Consider the following 16,292-nt stretch of genomic DNA (forward strand, 5'->3'; position numbering starts at 1 on the left):
GAGTTCAAAGACTTCAGTCTGACTCACCTGTATCAGAGGGCGATGGAGGCTCTCTGTCGTCCAGGTCATCTGCAGACGACATGGTGCCGGTGGAGGGGGTTCTGGGTAATCTCCTCTTGAAGTCTCCTGCACAGTAAAACATGACACAGTAAGTCCTCATGATCACAATCAACATCAAGTCACATCTCCATTTTTAACCCCCGCTCCATTAACTCCTGGAAAATGTCCTGATATTTTCAGTCTGAGCGTCATGTGTGAACAGAAACATCTGAATGTTTCTCTCTTCACCCAGAGTTTCTCCTCCAGCCTCCTCGTATTTATTCTGCAGAAAGTCAGAGTGAGCTGATGTGAGAACACAGCAGGATATAATCAGGAGAATTCACCTGGAGCCAGTGGGAGGGGGTGGTGATGTTTATTCCCTGTGATCACTGAACGACCACAGACTGTCTGCACGTCACCTCTACCATCTCTGTGCTCTAATGAACCTGCTGCTGCATGTTTCCTGTTCTCCAGTATGTTCTTCTCCACTCTTTAGTTCACATTGAGATTCTCTTCAACTACATGTAGCATTGATACAAAGACACATATTCTCATTATAGCGTCGTGTAGAGGACTCTGTTGCTTCTGACAGGGATAGTCTCCCACTGTGAGGTGAGTGTGTGAACAGCCAGGTCAGGAGCATTTTAGGGCAGTCCTCCGAAAATTCCCTAGAGATTTTCAGCATGTGCATGTGTGAAAACGTTTATGACCCATCCTGCATCAAACAGGGTTACATAATGTCTAATACAGAGGCATCACTGTCACTGGTTACTAAGTGATTTCATTGGGAGATAAGATGCAAACAGAGCTGAGTGAACATCAGGATCAAAGAGATGATTCAACATTTGGAGCCCCGTCAGAGCGGAGGAATGTCCCTCCTGTCCATCACCTGTGTTTGTGGTTTGTGTATCAGTGACATCACACTCACACACCTGATGTTTAGAGCTCTGTGTTGTGTAACCGCCGGGGGCACTCAGGTGAATTTCACGGCTGGATGCCTGACATGAAATCTCGTCAGGAAGTAAAGGTGATTTAAGTTCCCTGACTGATACATCACAAAGATTCCTGAGAGGATTTAAGTGTTACATAACCTCTCTGTTAGTTTGAAGTTAAACCCAATATCATGTTCAGATTTACCTTCTTCGATCATTTACGTCTTTAAATACGTTTAAAGTTCAATCTAACTCAAAGCTAAACAGAAACGATAGGATGAGGGAAGGTAGGGTGAAAGGTCAAACTGTGGGTGGTCCTACCGGGACTCGCTGTAGGCGAGTCCATGGATCGAGACTCGCTGCTGCCTCCGGCACTCTCCGAGTCGCTGCACATCCCTCCACCCTGACTGGTCGAGGCCCAGGGACGAAACGGGGCCTGAATCCGAAGTGCTGCAGAAGAGAAATGAGGATTGATACAATGGTTAAAATGTATTCATAAAAATTAATTATTACAGAGAATACAAAGGGACATCTTTATGGATGTGATGTGTTGTGGATTAAATCTGTCTCTGTCTCTGGATCTGGATCGCGGGGAGCAGCGCCCTCCGACCCTCAGGCGGGCTGTCAGATGACCTTCACTTCTGACTTTATTTTGAAAATCTTCTGTTGTTTTTAAAAAGTGCTTGTTCTGTCAGTCGCCCTCTCATCTATGCTACACACCTTGGATGTCAGTGCTGCTGTTGGAGCGCCTCTCTGCGATCTTGGCGTGTTGGGTGTTGGATGGACCGTCCACGTCTTCTGCACAGAGGGGGTCAGAGGTCACGGACCCCTGGGACAGGTTGCTGTGGGAGGAGTGGCTGCCACTCAGTGAGCGCTTGTTTAAAGGTAAGCTGTGGAGGGAAACAATGGTACAAAAGTGATGATACTGTTACCGTTATAAAGCAGAATAACTTATTATATACAGATTAATGACTTCCTGTTCCTGTGGTAACTTTCACATTGTTGAGTAAACCAGCCAGAGTCACAGATCAATGAAGAGTGCATCCCCATCATGGAGCACGGTGTTCTGGTCGTACTGCAGGTTTTTAAGAGGGACTTCTCTGACCTGAGTCTAATGATAAAATATGAGGCCCTGATCATCCAAAATCACCCGAGCACTTCTGGGGAAAGAACAGTCGGGAGCGCCTGTAGAGCGGGGAGGTGTGTGCATACGAGCGAACAAATAAAAACAAGTGGGAAAAAATGGATTGGAGCAAACGTAGAGCTCTCATCGTTGCTTTGCAGACGAGGAGGAAGTGTCATAGAAAGCAGAGGTCGATTTGATTGGCTGCTTGGCCCAAAAGTGACAAGCGCTGCGACTCTGTTCTGTCTCGCAGTTTTTTGTTTTCTTTACTAAATGTAAATCAGCTGTTTCTGTAATGGTTATATTTTTGTTCATACACTTTTATCTTTGACTCCTTCCATCAGATAAAAACATCCTCGAATAATTCCGATGACGACGATTTAAACGACTGAAACCAGTCCGACCAGTGCTTATAAAAGCATTTATAATTAATCCACAAAGTACAGAAAGTAGGTCAGCCGTCTATATTTAACCTTTTCAGGACCAATGAGTGGGTGTGTGTGCCAGCGCGTCTGTGTGTGTGTGTGTGTGTGTGTGTGTGAGTGTGAAGCTTCATTTCCTGTTTCCAAAGCTGAATTCTTTTGATCACAGGGATCAGCGTTTTGAGGGTCGGAGGGGACAAAGAAAGAACAAAGCACACCCTTATTTCCATCTGTGTGTGTGCGTGTGTGTGTGTGTGTGTGTGTGTGTGTGTGTGTGTGTGTGTGTGTGTGTGTGTGTGTGGTTGAGTGTTTGTGTGTCTGTGGGTGTGTGTGTGGGTGTGTGTGTGTGGTTGAGTGTTTGTGTGTGTATGTGTGTGTGAGACGACAAACCTGCGTCACCAAAACTCTAAAAAAGGAAACTTGGTTTTTTTTGGACTGAGGCTTTAAATAATCCTGAGCATCAATAATCATCATCCACTTTGTATTGTTTTACAGTCAAACGGTATTTCACAAACGTTGGAACATTGTTGATGTTGTTTACTTTTTGTTTTATGTTTATCGAGCTGTTTGTTGTGTTTGCACTAAAGTCCCTCACAAATCTGTTTCAAATAGTAAAATGTGAAATGAATGAAGTGAAACTAACTTTGACTGTGACCCTCTCTGAGAGCTGCTGCTTTATCTGTGAGACTGAAATAACTCGAATAGAACTCATTTCCCCTGATCAAATCTGAGAGAGGAAACAAACACTGATAACTCAGGAGGTTGACACAGGCCCTCAGAGGAAAGCCTCCAGCTGGACTCACTTCATATTCTAGCAAGTTTAAGGACATGTTTACAGATTGTTAATAAAGATTGAAACATTTCAGGTCAGGTCAGATTGTAAGTGTTTGAAGTGTCTGTGTTCCTCACTGCAGTCAAACTTTCAGTCCGACAATAAAAACCTTCTTATCTGGTTTCAAGTGTTAGCCGGCTGAATAGATATGTCTTCATGTCTCACCCTGCGTTCTGCGTGGCAGCAAAGTCAAACAAGTGCGGCTCCAGTCGAGGCCCGTCTGTCGGTAGATTCCTCACAAAGTCGATGTAGCGCTGACCCGGCTCGTACTGTTTGGCGTTTTCACACAGAGTCTGATGATTGACGGGGAGAGAGACCACCTGAGCCTGCTGGAGCTGGAACCAATTCACCGTCACCTGAGACAAAGAAATCAAGTAATCAAGTCTGTTCTGGATAAAAAACATGATTTCTGTTCTAAACACTTAACGCCCCGACATCAGAACTTACAGCCTTGAAGGTGAGGTCGCACTGGGACACCATCTCTCTGATCTGAGTGATGATCACACTCTTGGTTTTGGCCAAATCGACTCTCTTCACACCGACGTCGAGCTGACAGGACGTGCAGTGCTCTCTGGCCTCCTCAGCCTGCAAACACATCCATCCCATGATTAATTATCTGATCAGCAAATTATTCAATTAACAGATTTGAACCCTGGATGGAGAGAATCTTCATCTTATGCATCGATGTCTTAGGCTTTTAGTGTCGCAGGAGAACAATCACCTTCATCCCAACAGACTGACGTCAGCTAAGAGAAAATAACAAAGCCTTCACAACAACACCGTCTCACATACCTGACAGGGCAAGGTGCAACGCAGCTGACAGCTTGAACAATGAAAACCAGTTTGTATCTGTAACCTTATTCTGCACAAATCTGCATGCAGTGTAAAGCTTTCTTTGTTTCACACACTTCAACATTTCGATTTCTGCCTGCAAACAAAGATCCTGACGACATGGGGAAACTGTGCAACATGAGTGTCTTATGAAGTAGGACACAGGAACTGAATTATACAGAACTGCTGCATGACAAATAATGCAGCTAAAAGCGCTTTATAAACAGTTGTTATCGGTGGTTTTAAGGACATGAGGCTGCTGAGAAAACCGGACTACAAAAATCCAGATAGCTTTTAAAAGGAAGAACATATTTCCTATTTACTTGTGTTGTATACACATAACGACTTTCATTCCTGTTACTGTTTGTTAATTTATTTATTTTTTATTTATGTTTGTCTCGTCATTTTGTATTATTATTATTATTGTTATTTTTTTGATACTACTCTTCTCAAATGTACTTTTATTTTTTCACGCTTATCTTTTTATTTTTATTTAGTTATTGTATTTTATATTCTGTGAGTTTTCCACTCTTGCACTTTCATTCTTGTCTTTAAACTAAGAGGTCTATTTGTTGGACTGGGAGGGTTGTTTATAGGGAGTGATACTGGATACTGGATGTTTCTGGGGAAAAAAATAAAAATGTTGACTGCATCCCAATTGCACTGTATGGCTTGAACTTGCTTTAATAAAAATATGTTGAAAAAAATAAATAAAAAGGAAGGAAATAGGCACTTTGCAATCGACCACATTCAAGTAGGTCCAGCAGAGGAGGTGCTGTACGTGTACCTTCTGCAGAGCCTCCTCCTCCAGCCTGCGTCTCTTCTCCAACTGTTTCAACGCCGCCGCTCCTCCTCCTCCTCCTCCGATCTGCTCCTCCTCCAGCCGGCTGGTGGACACCTTAGCTTTCTCGTACTCCTCCTGCCGCTGGGCCTGCAGCAGCCGGGCCTTCTTCAGAGCGCTGTCGGCTTCGTTCTGGAAATTTAAAAGAAAAAAAGGATGAAAAGTTCAGATGCAGACAACGAGACACTACAATCACAGAAAAGTCATCAAACTTAACTTTGGTCCCAATTAAAAGTAACATTAACATCTCTTAATGCTTTGTGGATGATGCTCCAAACAGTGAGTATTTAAGGAAAAGCCAGAAACCAGTGAGAGTGATTCATTTCCTGAAAGTTAAACTCCTCAAGCAGCTGGAGAAGCTGTCGTACTTTATAATAAAGACAAATATCTCTTCACTTTGGAGCAGAATTTAAGCATGTACAGAAATAATGATCTGTGTTTGAAGCTCAGTTACTGATGATGACCCTATCACACACAGAACAGGCCGACTGTCCCGACAGGCTGAATCAAACAAAGCATCTGTTTGCTTGTGCACATGCATGTGTGAATAACGCTCGGGCATTTCAAGAGCATTCTTGAACTGCGACCCGGCTGTGTAAACGTCTTTGTGAACTCACCATTTTCTTCAGCTCTCTCTGCCACTGCTCCTTCACCTCTTTGCGTAGTTTGTCCAGATCGCTCTTTCTGGTGAGGAGAGGCTACACACACACACACACACACACACACACACACACACACACACACACACACACACACACACACACACACACACACACACACACACACACACACACACACACACACACACACACACACACACACACACACACACACACACACACACACACACACACACACACACACACACACACACACACACACACACACACACACACACACACACACACACACACACACACACACACACACACACACACACACACACACACACACACACACACACACACACACACACACACACACACACACACACAGAAAGTTATTCCTTTGTCTCCTCTATAGAACCAAAATTCTGTTTCAGAGATGCTTTCTTTGGCTCTGCTGGATTACCTGCATGAATTTGTTGCTTTGGAGTATCGCTGCGGTTTGAAGAACCAGCTGGCTGTACTCGATGTCATTTTTGAAAGCGGTCATGTAGGTCTCACGGAAAGGCATGAATTCCTTAAAACAGGAAGGAGAAAGCTTTGATGTCAGTCCCCAAAAAGCAGATCTGGTAGCAGCACAAAAGTCACATCAATGGAAGAAACGGCTCACCTGTTGACTTGCAAGCGACTTGGCGGATTCGGCCATTTTGGCATAACTTTTTGCACACTCAATATCTGCAGAAAGAACACAGACAAGTTAATTCAATAACAGATTTAATTCAAACTAAGATGTGTAGAGAGTGAAATGATAAAGTGATCTTACTATATGATCAGACATTAATGAAACATGATATGTTGAAGTGCTGGCTTCTCTGACAACAATGCAGCAGTCAGTATGTCCTCCTTCTAACTTTAGATTCTGCTCCTGAATGATCTGGATTTGTTTGGACCAGAGAAGGTAGGCGCTTTTAAGACACCCCCACACGGCCGTTTTGGACGCCCCTCGGTTTGCCAGATCTGAGAGCAGTTATCAGGTCAAACCAACAGGTGTTGCAGCGATGGAAGCGGTCAAGAGAAGTGGTTCAGATAGAAGTGATTGTACCCGACCTAAAAAGCCTCTGCATGTTTCTAATAAGCTCCACGAGCAGAAACGTGCTCAAACTAGGATCAATATTGGAGATGCTTTTGAAAAATGGAGAGAGGTTAGAACACAGAAAGGTTTACAGACCCATGCAGAGCTGGATAAACACTGAAGCTTCAGAGTCCACCACATGGTGACCTGTGTGAGCATTGACTCTAGAGAGGAGGGGGGGGGGGCAGATCTCTACAATGTTTAGAATTTAGACTACAGTACCCACTTTAAACACTAGGGGTCAGAGTTGCATACTGCGCCTTTAATAAAAGACAAACTAAAGTTTTCTGATCAAATCAAACACGGCCTGTGAGAAAAATCAATGAGTGAAGGAAGCATTAACCGAAGGCAAGGTGTTAAACAAACATCTCGTATGTTTGCCTGATAACCGGCGTTCTGTACAGCCTGACTGAGCGCTCTGTGTCCCTGATTAAGTATTAAACTGAAAACATTCATTAACTGGTGTGCAGAACAAAAGGCCCTCACACTGCACACTCAGCCCCGAGCCGGGATAACACCGCATTGTTTTCAATCCAGCTCAGGTAATCAAGAACATTTTCTCAGAAAACCGGACTCTAATTAATCCCCTCATAATGCGGCTCTCCTCCGCACAGCATGACGTAGGAAGTTCAAAATAAAACACCATGAGAGCTGAATTTAGATTAATCTACCAGATTTTTAACCACCTGTTGCTGCAGGAAGTTTAGTGTGAAGAAATGAAGAAAAGCTCATGAAAATAATCTGATAACAACATGCAAAAAAAAACTAAAATAGTGCAAGAGATTGATATGCAAAATGTTATTGTGCAATAAATACTGTAGAAGTACCAAAACTTTAGTATAAAGTCTTCTTCATAAGACATGTGAGGGGGAAAGGAACAAGTTAACTCCCGTACGCTGTCAAAGGAAGTGGACCTTTTTGTTAATTTGGGGTGGAGCTTCTAAAGAAAGACGGGGCTGACAGTGGTCACTAACACAGCACACATGCAGTCTGTGTGAACACCATGACTCGCTGCTACAAGCGCTTTAATCTGAAAACCGACCCACAGTCAAAAAATGTGTTACTTAATTTTGTAGGTCCTCCAAGCGGGCGGCCCAGGTTCGAATCCCAACTGTGGCTCCTTTCCCGCATGTCATTCCCCACTCTCTCTCTCTCTGATTTCTCACTCTATCCACTGTCCTATCTCTGTATTAAAGGCACAAAAAGCCCAAAAATAAATCTTAAAGTTCCTCTCCAACATGAACACCTCCACCTGACTTCAGTCTTCACATCGTCATGACAACACATAGCAGCAGCAAAAAGCCCAAAAATAAATCTTAAAGTTCCTCTCCAACATGAACACCTCCACCTGACTTCAGTCTTCACATCGTCATGACAACACATAGCAGCAGGTAGTACATTTCTGCTGCGTCTCTACACATCATCAATGCTCTCTTCTTTAACTCCTCGTTGGCTCTCTCTCACTCACCCAGACTGAGGCGTTTCTCCACCCACGCCAGCAGCTCTTTGGTGTATTTGGACCAGGCCTTGGCGTAGAGCAGCGCTGACTCCACCCCGCTGTCCTGCCGCTGCAGCGTCCGGTCCACCTCCTCCGCCCTGACTGGTGGAGACGGACCTTAGAGAACCAAGGAAAAACCACAAGGGATGTTATAGTGGATGAAGCCAGCGCCATCCATCAGGAGTAAATGTGACCTTTGAGCTGACTGCAGCGGAGAGTCAGCGAGCGTAGCCCTCACTGACCACGGGGGAGTTTAATTTGAAGATATTTGTGACATTAGAGGGACTGCTGGACAGATTAATAAGACTGCTCATCAAGGCTAGGTGTGATTGTACTCACACTCCAGAGGCAACAAAAGCCAAAACCACAAGGATGAAGCCAAAAACGCCTGCTTAGTTTTGGTACTATTGATCCCATATTTGGGATTTCAATGACTAAATGTGTCCTTAAAGATTTGATGATTTCTCCAGTAAATTGCTCAGCATTGAATCAGGCTGTAATGGATTTAACATAAAGCTGCATCCAATCAAAGTGTGTCCACTAAGAGTTGTTGTTTTCGTCCCTGACAGACTCCGTTTGTTATTAAGTTAAGTGTCTAACTAAAAGATCTCTGTAGGCATCCTTTTTCTATCCATAATCTGAACCGCTATTTCTTGTTAAGGGGTTGCAGGGGGCTGGAGCTGATCCCAGCTGTTATTGGGTGAGAGGCGGGGTTACACCCTGGACTGTTCACCAGCCAATCACAGAGCTGACATATAGAGACAGACAACCAGACACACTCACATTCACACCTACAGACAATTTAGAGTCAGCAGTTAACCTAACGAGCATGTCTTTAGACTGTGGGAGGAAGACGGAGAACCAGGAGAGAACCCACACATGCACGAGGAGAACATGCAGACTCCACACAGAGAGACTCCTGAAGGACGGGGATTCAAACCAGGAACCTCCTCGCTGTGAGGAGACAGCGCTAACCACTGCACTCTCTCTAAAACACACCAGACTACAATCATTAAACACAGTGATTCTACGGTGCAGATTACAGGAGTCGCTGGTCTGCTGATGTGATTTTTGGTGTGTGTTATCATATATTGCATTCATATTTTGTTGGACCTGAACTAACTGCTTGATTAACCAAATTGGCGCAAAGCAAACCAACTGACCCCGAGGCAGAAATGAAGAACAACTCCTGTGATCTATGAGGTTAAATTACCGTTTTTTATAAATAAAGTTTGGTGGCTTTGAAGAGAGCGAGCCAGGGGCTGCTTCTGGTTTAAAAAAAATCCTCTCCCTCTCTAACTAAAAGATCTCTCTCTGCAGGGATCCTTTCTGTGATGATGTCACACACTTAGAATAACAACCGGAGCCTGTGAGGGACACACTTTGACTTCAGTGCTTGAAGACACCGGAGCCCCTGCGACCTGTGATTCCTCTGCAGGCTGAAGAAATTCAAAACTATTTGGTATCTGTTACTCCTAAAGTGTTCTACATGTAGAGTAAAGGTTTAAAATAACACAATTCTGAAGCTTAATTTGAGTTTCTCTCCTCACACTGATGAAGCAGCAGCTGCTGTGTGTCACAGAGATCTGTCTTACCTGGTGGATCATCTTTCTCTGGACCGGATCCTCCAGATTCCACAGAAACGTTCTCGAAAGACTGAATCACAGACAGATGAAGATTAAGATCCACGATGATGAGGATGAAGTCACAGCTCTGATGACATTACTCTAAGCTACACGGCCTCTCACTTAGGAGCGGTTATGAAACCTGCAGCAGGAAATCAACAAATACATCACATCGACTCATCGAGCGTTGAGAGTTTGCTTAACCTCTGACCTCTCCTGTAATGTTTCATATCTTTAGTCTGACACTTCCTGGTGCTCCTATGACACCGAATGTATTTTAAGAACAGAGGCACCATAAACACTCTCATGCCTCTCGATGGCTCGATTAGATGAAGGACAGTTGGACAGTTGGACTGCATCATAAAGAAGACAAACAGAGTATGAATATAGTTGTTTTTCTCACCCTGCTCCTTTTTGTCAGGGGGAGCCCCAACACTGATCCATTCTCTACATCTCCCATAAGGAAGTCAGACACTCTGAGGGGAGAAACACACAAAGAAGAAATCACAGTTTGGACCGAGAAGGAATCAAACTGACCAGCAAGAAAAAACTCTGAGACGGGTTAACTTTAAGTTTGAAGAAGTGGACAGAATTCATTCTTTAAAGACAGGCAGTGGAATCCAAAATAAATGGAATAAAACAACACGTGTATAAGCTCATTGGGCCGACAGTAGCTCAGTCTGTAGGGACTTAGGTTGGGAACCATAGGGTCTCTGGTTCAGGTCCCAGTGCAGACCAAGTCTACAAACTGGTCTGGTTGCTGAGCACTGCTGAGGAGCCCCCCCACTCTGACATCTCTCCATTAGTGCACGTGTGTGCAGCATGTCTCAACAATGTTTTTACATACTTTATTAACACCTGAGGGGAAATCCTGGTTTACACTCTGTTATTGAGAGACATGCTTCTGACACACACACACGCACACGCACACGCACACGCACAAACAGGACCTGTGGAGAGATGTCAGAGTGGGGAGAGCTGTTGAGGGGTTGGTGCCTTGCTCAAGGGCACAATGGGGAGGAAGTGTGGACAACAGGAACGAGAGGAATACAAAGGAGAAATCCTTCCTGCATATTATCCCGTCTCCCCCATCCCATTTTTCTTAACAATGAGTAAGGTCTTTAACCCGCTCTCTTGTAAAGTGTCTCGAAATAACAATTGTTATGAATGGCGCTAAACAAATAAAGATTTTGCTGGCTAGTCGCCTTAAACTGTTTAGGTAGAAAGACTTTAAGCTGCGTTACTTTAACTGTCCTTTAAAGAGTCAACAGATTCGTTCCACTTAGGGGAAATGAGCTGTGAGGACGTCATACTTACACATTTCCAAAGGTGAACGCCAAGGTGTCGATGGCCGTGTAGATCTCTCCGAAGAGCTTCTGCTTGTTCTCGTCGTTCACCTCCTTGAAGTTCACTCCTGTCGGGCAGCCATGAAGAAGCAATGAGTCAAACTGTAGTCTCTCTCACAACACATCCTGCCCCGGCGCCACTGAAAGAGCTGTTTTTAAAAAAGCATGAATCTCTGATGTGATTCATCATCCTGTGTGTGACGTCAACAACACAGTCAATAAAACCCCTCTTGAGTCAAATCCCAGTGAGGGCTGTGCAGTTTATGTTCAAGTGGAAAAGCCCCTCAGAGGAATCCAAAAACAACTCAGAACCTTAAATCAGAAGAGATAAGCTCAGACTGAGAGTGTGTATATTTGGCTGTAATCTGGAGAGGCAGTAGTTTCCTGCTCAGAGTCCAAACACAGTGATGACTGAGCACAGAGCGAGAGAGAAACAGCAGAGTAAATACTGCTGTAATCAGTCCTCACAGTAAACTTCCTGTACTGACCGGGAATAGAGAAAATAAACCCGCTGAGGGGGAGAGAGAGAGGGAGAGAGAGAGAGAGAGAGAGAGAGAGATGGAGAGAGAGAGAGAGAGAGAGAGAGAGAGAGAGGGAGAGAGAGAGAGGGAGAGAGAGGGAGAGAGGGAGAGAGAGAGAGAGAGAGAGGGAGAGAGAGAGAGGGAGAGAGAGAGAGGGAGAGAGAGAGAGAGAGAGGGGGGGAGAGAGGGAGAGAGAGAGAGGGAGAGAGAGAGAGGGGGAGAGAGGGAGAGAGAGAGGGAGAGAGAGAGGGGGAGAGGGAGAGAGAGGGAGAGAGAGAGGGTGAGAGAGAGAGAGAGAGAAAGAGAGAGAGGGAGAGAGAGAAAGAGAGAGAGAGAAAGAGAGGGAGAGAAAGAGAGAGAGAGAAAGAGAGAGAGAGAGAGATGGTCAGAAAAGGAGCCCAAAGATAAATCAGTGATGTCGCAGAGTGCTCTCCTGCCTCCGTCTTTCCTTTTCAGGAGGACAATGGAGATTTCTAGAGTTCAAATCCTCGAGAAGCAAAAATAAAAACTCTTCAGGTGTTGGTTGTTTGGAAAGTTTCTGGTTTGAATCGAGGCTTCGTGATAGACGTGAAGAAAGGAGGGTTTTGGATGGACAAGCTGGGAACAGATTTTTGGGATTAATCAAATTATTATCCTTCACCTGATCATATGTTTGACCCGATGAAAACCAAAGATACCCAACCACCGTCACCCTCCAAACATTAAAACAAACTCCTGAATTAATACAAATTATAATATCAAGATGTGTCTTCAGTGGCCACTATGCATTGAATCCAGGTTTGCTCTTGAAACACACGAGGTGCTGATTAAACTAGGGTTGTCACAATACCAGATTTCTAAACTTTGACACCTTTCCAGTAAAAATCTAACTATATCGAAACCATGGCAACAAAAGCAGAAGTCCTACGCAACCAATATTGAGTAACTTCATGTTTGATTACCAGGTAATCTCTGTGACAGTGTCTAAATTACACAAACACTTCAGCAATGTTTCAATACTCCAGATAAGAAACCCTTCAGGCTTCTGCAAAGTTTCTGTAATGAATCAAGTCTCTGTCACAGAAGTTCAAAGTTTGATCCAAACTGGTCTCGATTTGAGGTCTTGAGGATGTTCCACCTCTCCTCCAAAGAATCCTTCAGTTCTGAGAACTCTGAGAACTGACGAAGCCTTTGGAGGAGAGGTGAAACGTCCTCAAGACCTCAAACCAAGACCAGTATGGATCAAGCTTTGGAATACCTGGATGACTGAGATCCTGCACTGACGTCACAACAGAAGTAAAGAAACATATGTTTGGACGACAACAAGTTGACAATAGTTCAAACTCATTGTTCTACAATTCTTAAATATCCTCTTAATTCTTTATAAAGACCGATCTGTTTATTGTCCACATGTAACCTGTAAACAGACCCCCATAAATATGACCAAATGAAAACCACAGACCTCCACATACCCACACCTTCCCAACATGAATACCAATACAGCAGCTTTGAATCCCAGCTGACGGATACTTAAACTGTTTAAAAACAGATAAAGTGCTCAATACTAAGGGTCGGCAAAATCATTTTTACTCGGTCTTGTCTAGGTCTCAGACTGGGCGGACTCTGGATTTTAAATCCAGACCGGTCAAGACCACCTCTGATCGGCTGTTTCTCCACGTCATCACTGTGATTAGAAGGAAAACAATAACTTCAATTCATTTGTAGTTTGATTTTTATCCCCCGTTACGGCCGCAACCTTCCCGGTGTTACGGTCTAAGTGAGAGACACGTCCCCTAAACAAAAGATGATGTTTTGTCAGAGATATTTATGGGCTTGACTCGGTCTCCGGTATGTCTTGGTCTCGGTTAGTGTGGTCTTGACAACAACACTTTCCCCCCCAGTTTAACAGAATGAAGAAGTCTTGATCAGGACCAGTAGCTGCGTCTGAAACTCCATTATTCTGTCCCAGAAACCCCAAGGATTCCACTGAAAAAGTTTGTTCTTTGGCCGGTCCAAGAGTAAGTTTCTATTCTAGCAGAAGAAGCCAAGAAAATGATTCTCACGTTTAATTTCTTTGCTCTAAATCCAACACAGGATGAGCTGTTTGAAGCCCACCAAATACAGAAGATGAAATGATGAGCTAAAGGAAGATTTATAGGAGAGCTGTCAAAACTTTAAACGGACCTCTACCCAGTATTTCCTGATGTGTAACAGAAATAAACCGTCCCGTTCCTGAACAGTAGCTGCTACTGTTGGTTGACTGAAACCATTTTTCCAGCCAATTTTTCAGTCCGCAAACCGATCACCCAGCTCGACACTTTCCTCAGTATTTCCTGAGTGCAACCGTCAGAATCTGACCTTTAACATCCTGCTGAAAAGTTCTGAAGAGGATCCAAAAGTGTGTTCCTCTCTGCAGCTAAAGAAGACGGACAAATAAACTCAGCGTAATAATTGTTTCCTCTGACTCGGATACAGGATGAGCCGCTACGAAGACCAAATGGAGGGATCATACGCTGATTTTTTGAGAATTTGGGGAACTAAAACTGCTCTAAAAACCGTCAAAACTTCAAATGACCTACCTGGAAACTTTCCTCAGTATATCTTTGAAGTGTCACCGAAACAAACCGTCCTGTTTGTGAACAGAAGCTGCTACTGTTGGTGGACTGAAACTGAATTTTTCAGTCTGAAAACCTTCAACGTCCTGCTGAAAAGTCGATTAGAGGATCCAAAGTATGATCCTCTATCCAGCAAAGATTAAAGTAAATACATCCAATGTAAGAATTCTTTGCTTTTAATCTGCCAAACGAACAAACAGCTGTCAAAGAGTTTGAAGAATAAAGCAGTTTGTTGGGATCCAATGTCCGTGGGGCCCTTGGGAGCCTCTCCTAAACCCCAGGTCAGCTACAGTAGCCTCCACTATTCAGACCACGTATCTCTCTTCAGCTGCTTCATCTCCAGCTCTATTGTCGACCCCCCCCCCCCAACAGGACATCCTGAGGCTCGCTGGAACACAATGGTCGACTCGCTCAGCCCCCAACCACAGGTCCAAACGTGGAAGTTACATCATGGGGGAAAAATGGTATTGTTTCAGTGGAAAAGCACAACACACTCGAAACACTCGCCGACCGCAAAGTAATACGAAGAAGTCCCATTTCACTGACAGGGTGAAGTGAGGTGACTTTCAAGACGAAGGAAGGGACAAAACTCTGCAGGAACATCCATTTTTATCTCTGCACTTGAAAGTGCCACGAAGCAAAGACGCAATAAATCAGAAGTTATTCTCTAAGCTGAGAGTTCATTGTTAAATTGTATTATTCTAACATCAACATCCACGTCACAACAACAAATATCAAACCTCCAGGAAGAGAAGCCAATTAAAGATTTACACTGTAAAGCAACAGATTGAAGATAAACAACTGACATCACCTAGACCTGTATCTGTGAGTGTGTGTGTGTGTGTGTGTGTGTGTGTGTGTGTGTTGGAAGTGAGCCATTCTGGCCACCTGGTGGCAGAAACCCTGCACAGAAGCTGCTATAATGTAAATTTGTAACTTTTTATGAAAGGCCATTTTTCAGTGATATTACTAACAGTGACTCCTTTAAAGATGACATATTATGAAAAATCCTCTTCTACAGTGTTTCTGAACATATATTTGGGTAACATGAGTTTCTATTAACCCACAAAATCTCCTTGTGATGTCACAGTGGGATTCTGGTTAAAAAAAAATCCCCTCCCCTGGTATCTCCACCCATGGACTCCACCCCCAGACTAGAACAAAACTTTTGAGCAGGTCTGCCATTTTTATTCTCTCTACAGAGGATTGATGTCTACCAGGAAAACTCAGGGGGGTGTCATTACATTTAAAGAGACACACACACCAAAACGGAGCGTTCTGAGAGAGCTGGTTTATACAGGCTCTCAAACCTCCTCTGGTGTTTGATTCATGTTATATTTTGACCAAAGCACAGCACAGATGTTTCATTTAGACCACATGGGGACTGTTTGAAAAGGTGGACAAGGGGGATAATATGTCCTCTTTAACACTTTGAACTCTGTAATATTTTACTAATAAATATGAACAAAGTATTCTTTACCCTCCAGAAGTTACTTAAAATCAGAAATGTTTTAGTTTTTTAGAAATCCTAATTTTTACAACATGTTTGTGGTCGCTTCTTCTGCTGTAGGACGCAGCTTCCCCCTGTCTACTGCGTATTCCCCCATGTTTTATAACAGCTGTAACATAACGTAAAGATGTAAAACACGATGTAAGGAAAGAAGAGGGAAGCTTTCATCTGCAGAAAAAAATCAGTCTGGACCTTTTATAGAGTTTATTTTTGGCTGGATTTGAAGTGATAAATTCAACACTAAACTGTCAAATCTTTGGCTTCTTTCCGTAGAAGTTCCTGCAGAGTTTTAACATGTTGGAGTGACTCAGAAGAAGTCAAGTTCTTGCAGGAAATGACGGAACCTAGACACACGGAGATGCACACACCCTTCTATGTGTTAATGTTAGTGTGTGTGTGTGGGAACTCGTTCCAAATATGTTGGTGAAGGTGAGCTCGATT

The 16,292-nt window shown here is 43.8% G+C and overlaps 1 protein-coding gene across 3 annotated transcripts in view; it reads right to left on the bottom strand.

Moving 5' to 3' along the window:
* The window catches only part of arhgap29a (Rho GTPase activating protein 29a), a 47,345-nt gene that overhangs the window by 6,949 nt on the left and 24,104 nt on the right, over window positions 1-16,292 (bottom strand). For 2 of the 3 annotated variants that reach the window (XM_061064985.1, XM_061064984.1), the window contains exons 4-16: window positions 11,198-11,294; window positions 10,284-10,356; window positions 9,851-9,911; window positions 8,226-8,372; window positions 6,296-6,360; window positions 6,092-6,202; window positions 5,638-5,718; window positions 4,967-5,152; window positions 3,796-3,933; window positions 3,514-3,704; window positions 1,692-1,861; window positions 1,293-1,421; window positions 28-126 (exon numbers count right to left, since the gene is read on the bottom strand). In XM_061064985.1, the coding sequence (XP_060920968.1) occupies window positions 28-126; window positions 1,293-1,421; window positions 1,692-1,861; window positions 3,514-3,704; window positions 3,796-3,933; window positions 4,967-5,152; window positions 5,638-5,718; window positions 6,092-6,202; window positions 6,296-6,360; window positions 8,226-8,372; window positions 9,851-9,911; window positions 10,284-10,356; window positions 11,198-11,294 (1,548 nt within the window). Of the gene's footprint in view, window positions 1-27; window positions 127-1,292; window positions 1,422-1,691; window positions 1,862-3,513; window positions 3,705-3,795; window positions 3,934-4,966; window positions 5,153-5,637; window positions 5,719-6,091; window positions 6,203-6,295; window positions 6,361-8,225; window positions 8,373-9,850; window positions 9,912-10,283; window positions 10,357-11,197; window positions 11,295-14,305; window positions 14,664-16,292 lie in introns of those variants that run through there. The other variant, XM_061064986.1, reaches the window with a different exon arrangement.

This window comes from Labrus mixtus, chromosome 19 (assembly GCF_963584025.1).
Source record: "Labrus mixtus chromosome 19, fLabMix1.1, whole genome shotgun sequence".
In the NCBI taxonomy this organism is placed as follows: Eukaryota; Metazoa; Chordata; class Actinopteri; order Labriformes; family Labridae; genus Labrus; species Labrus mixtus.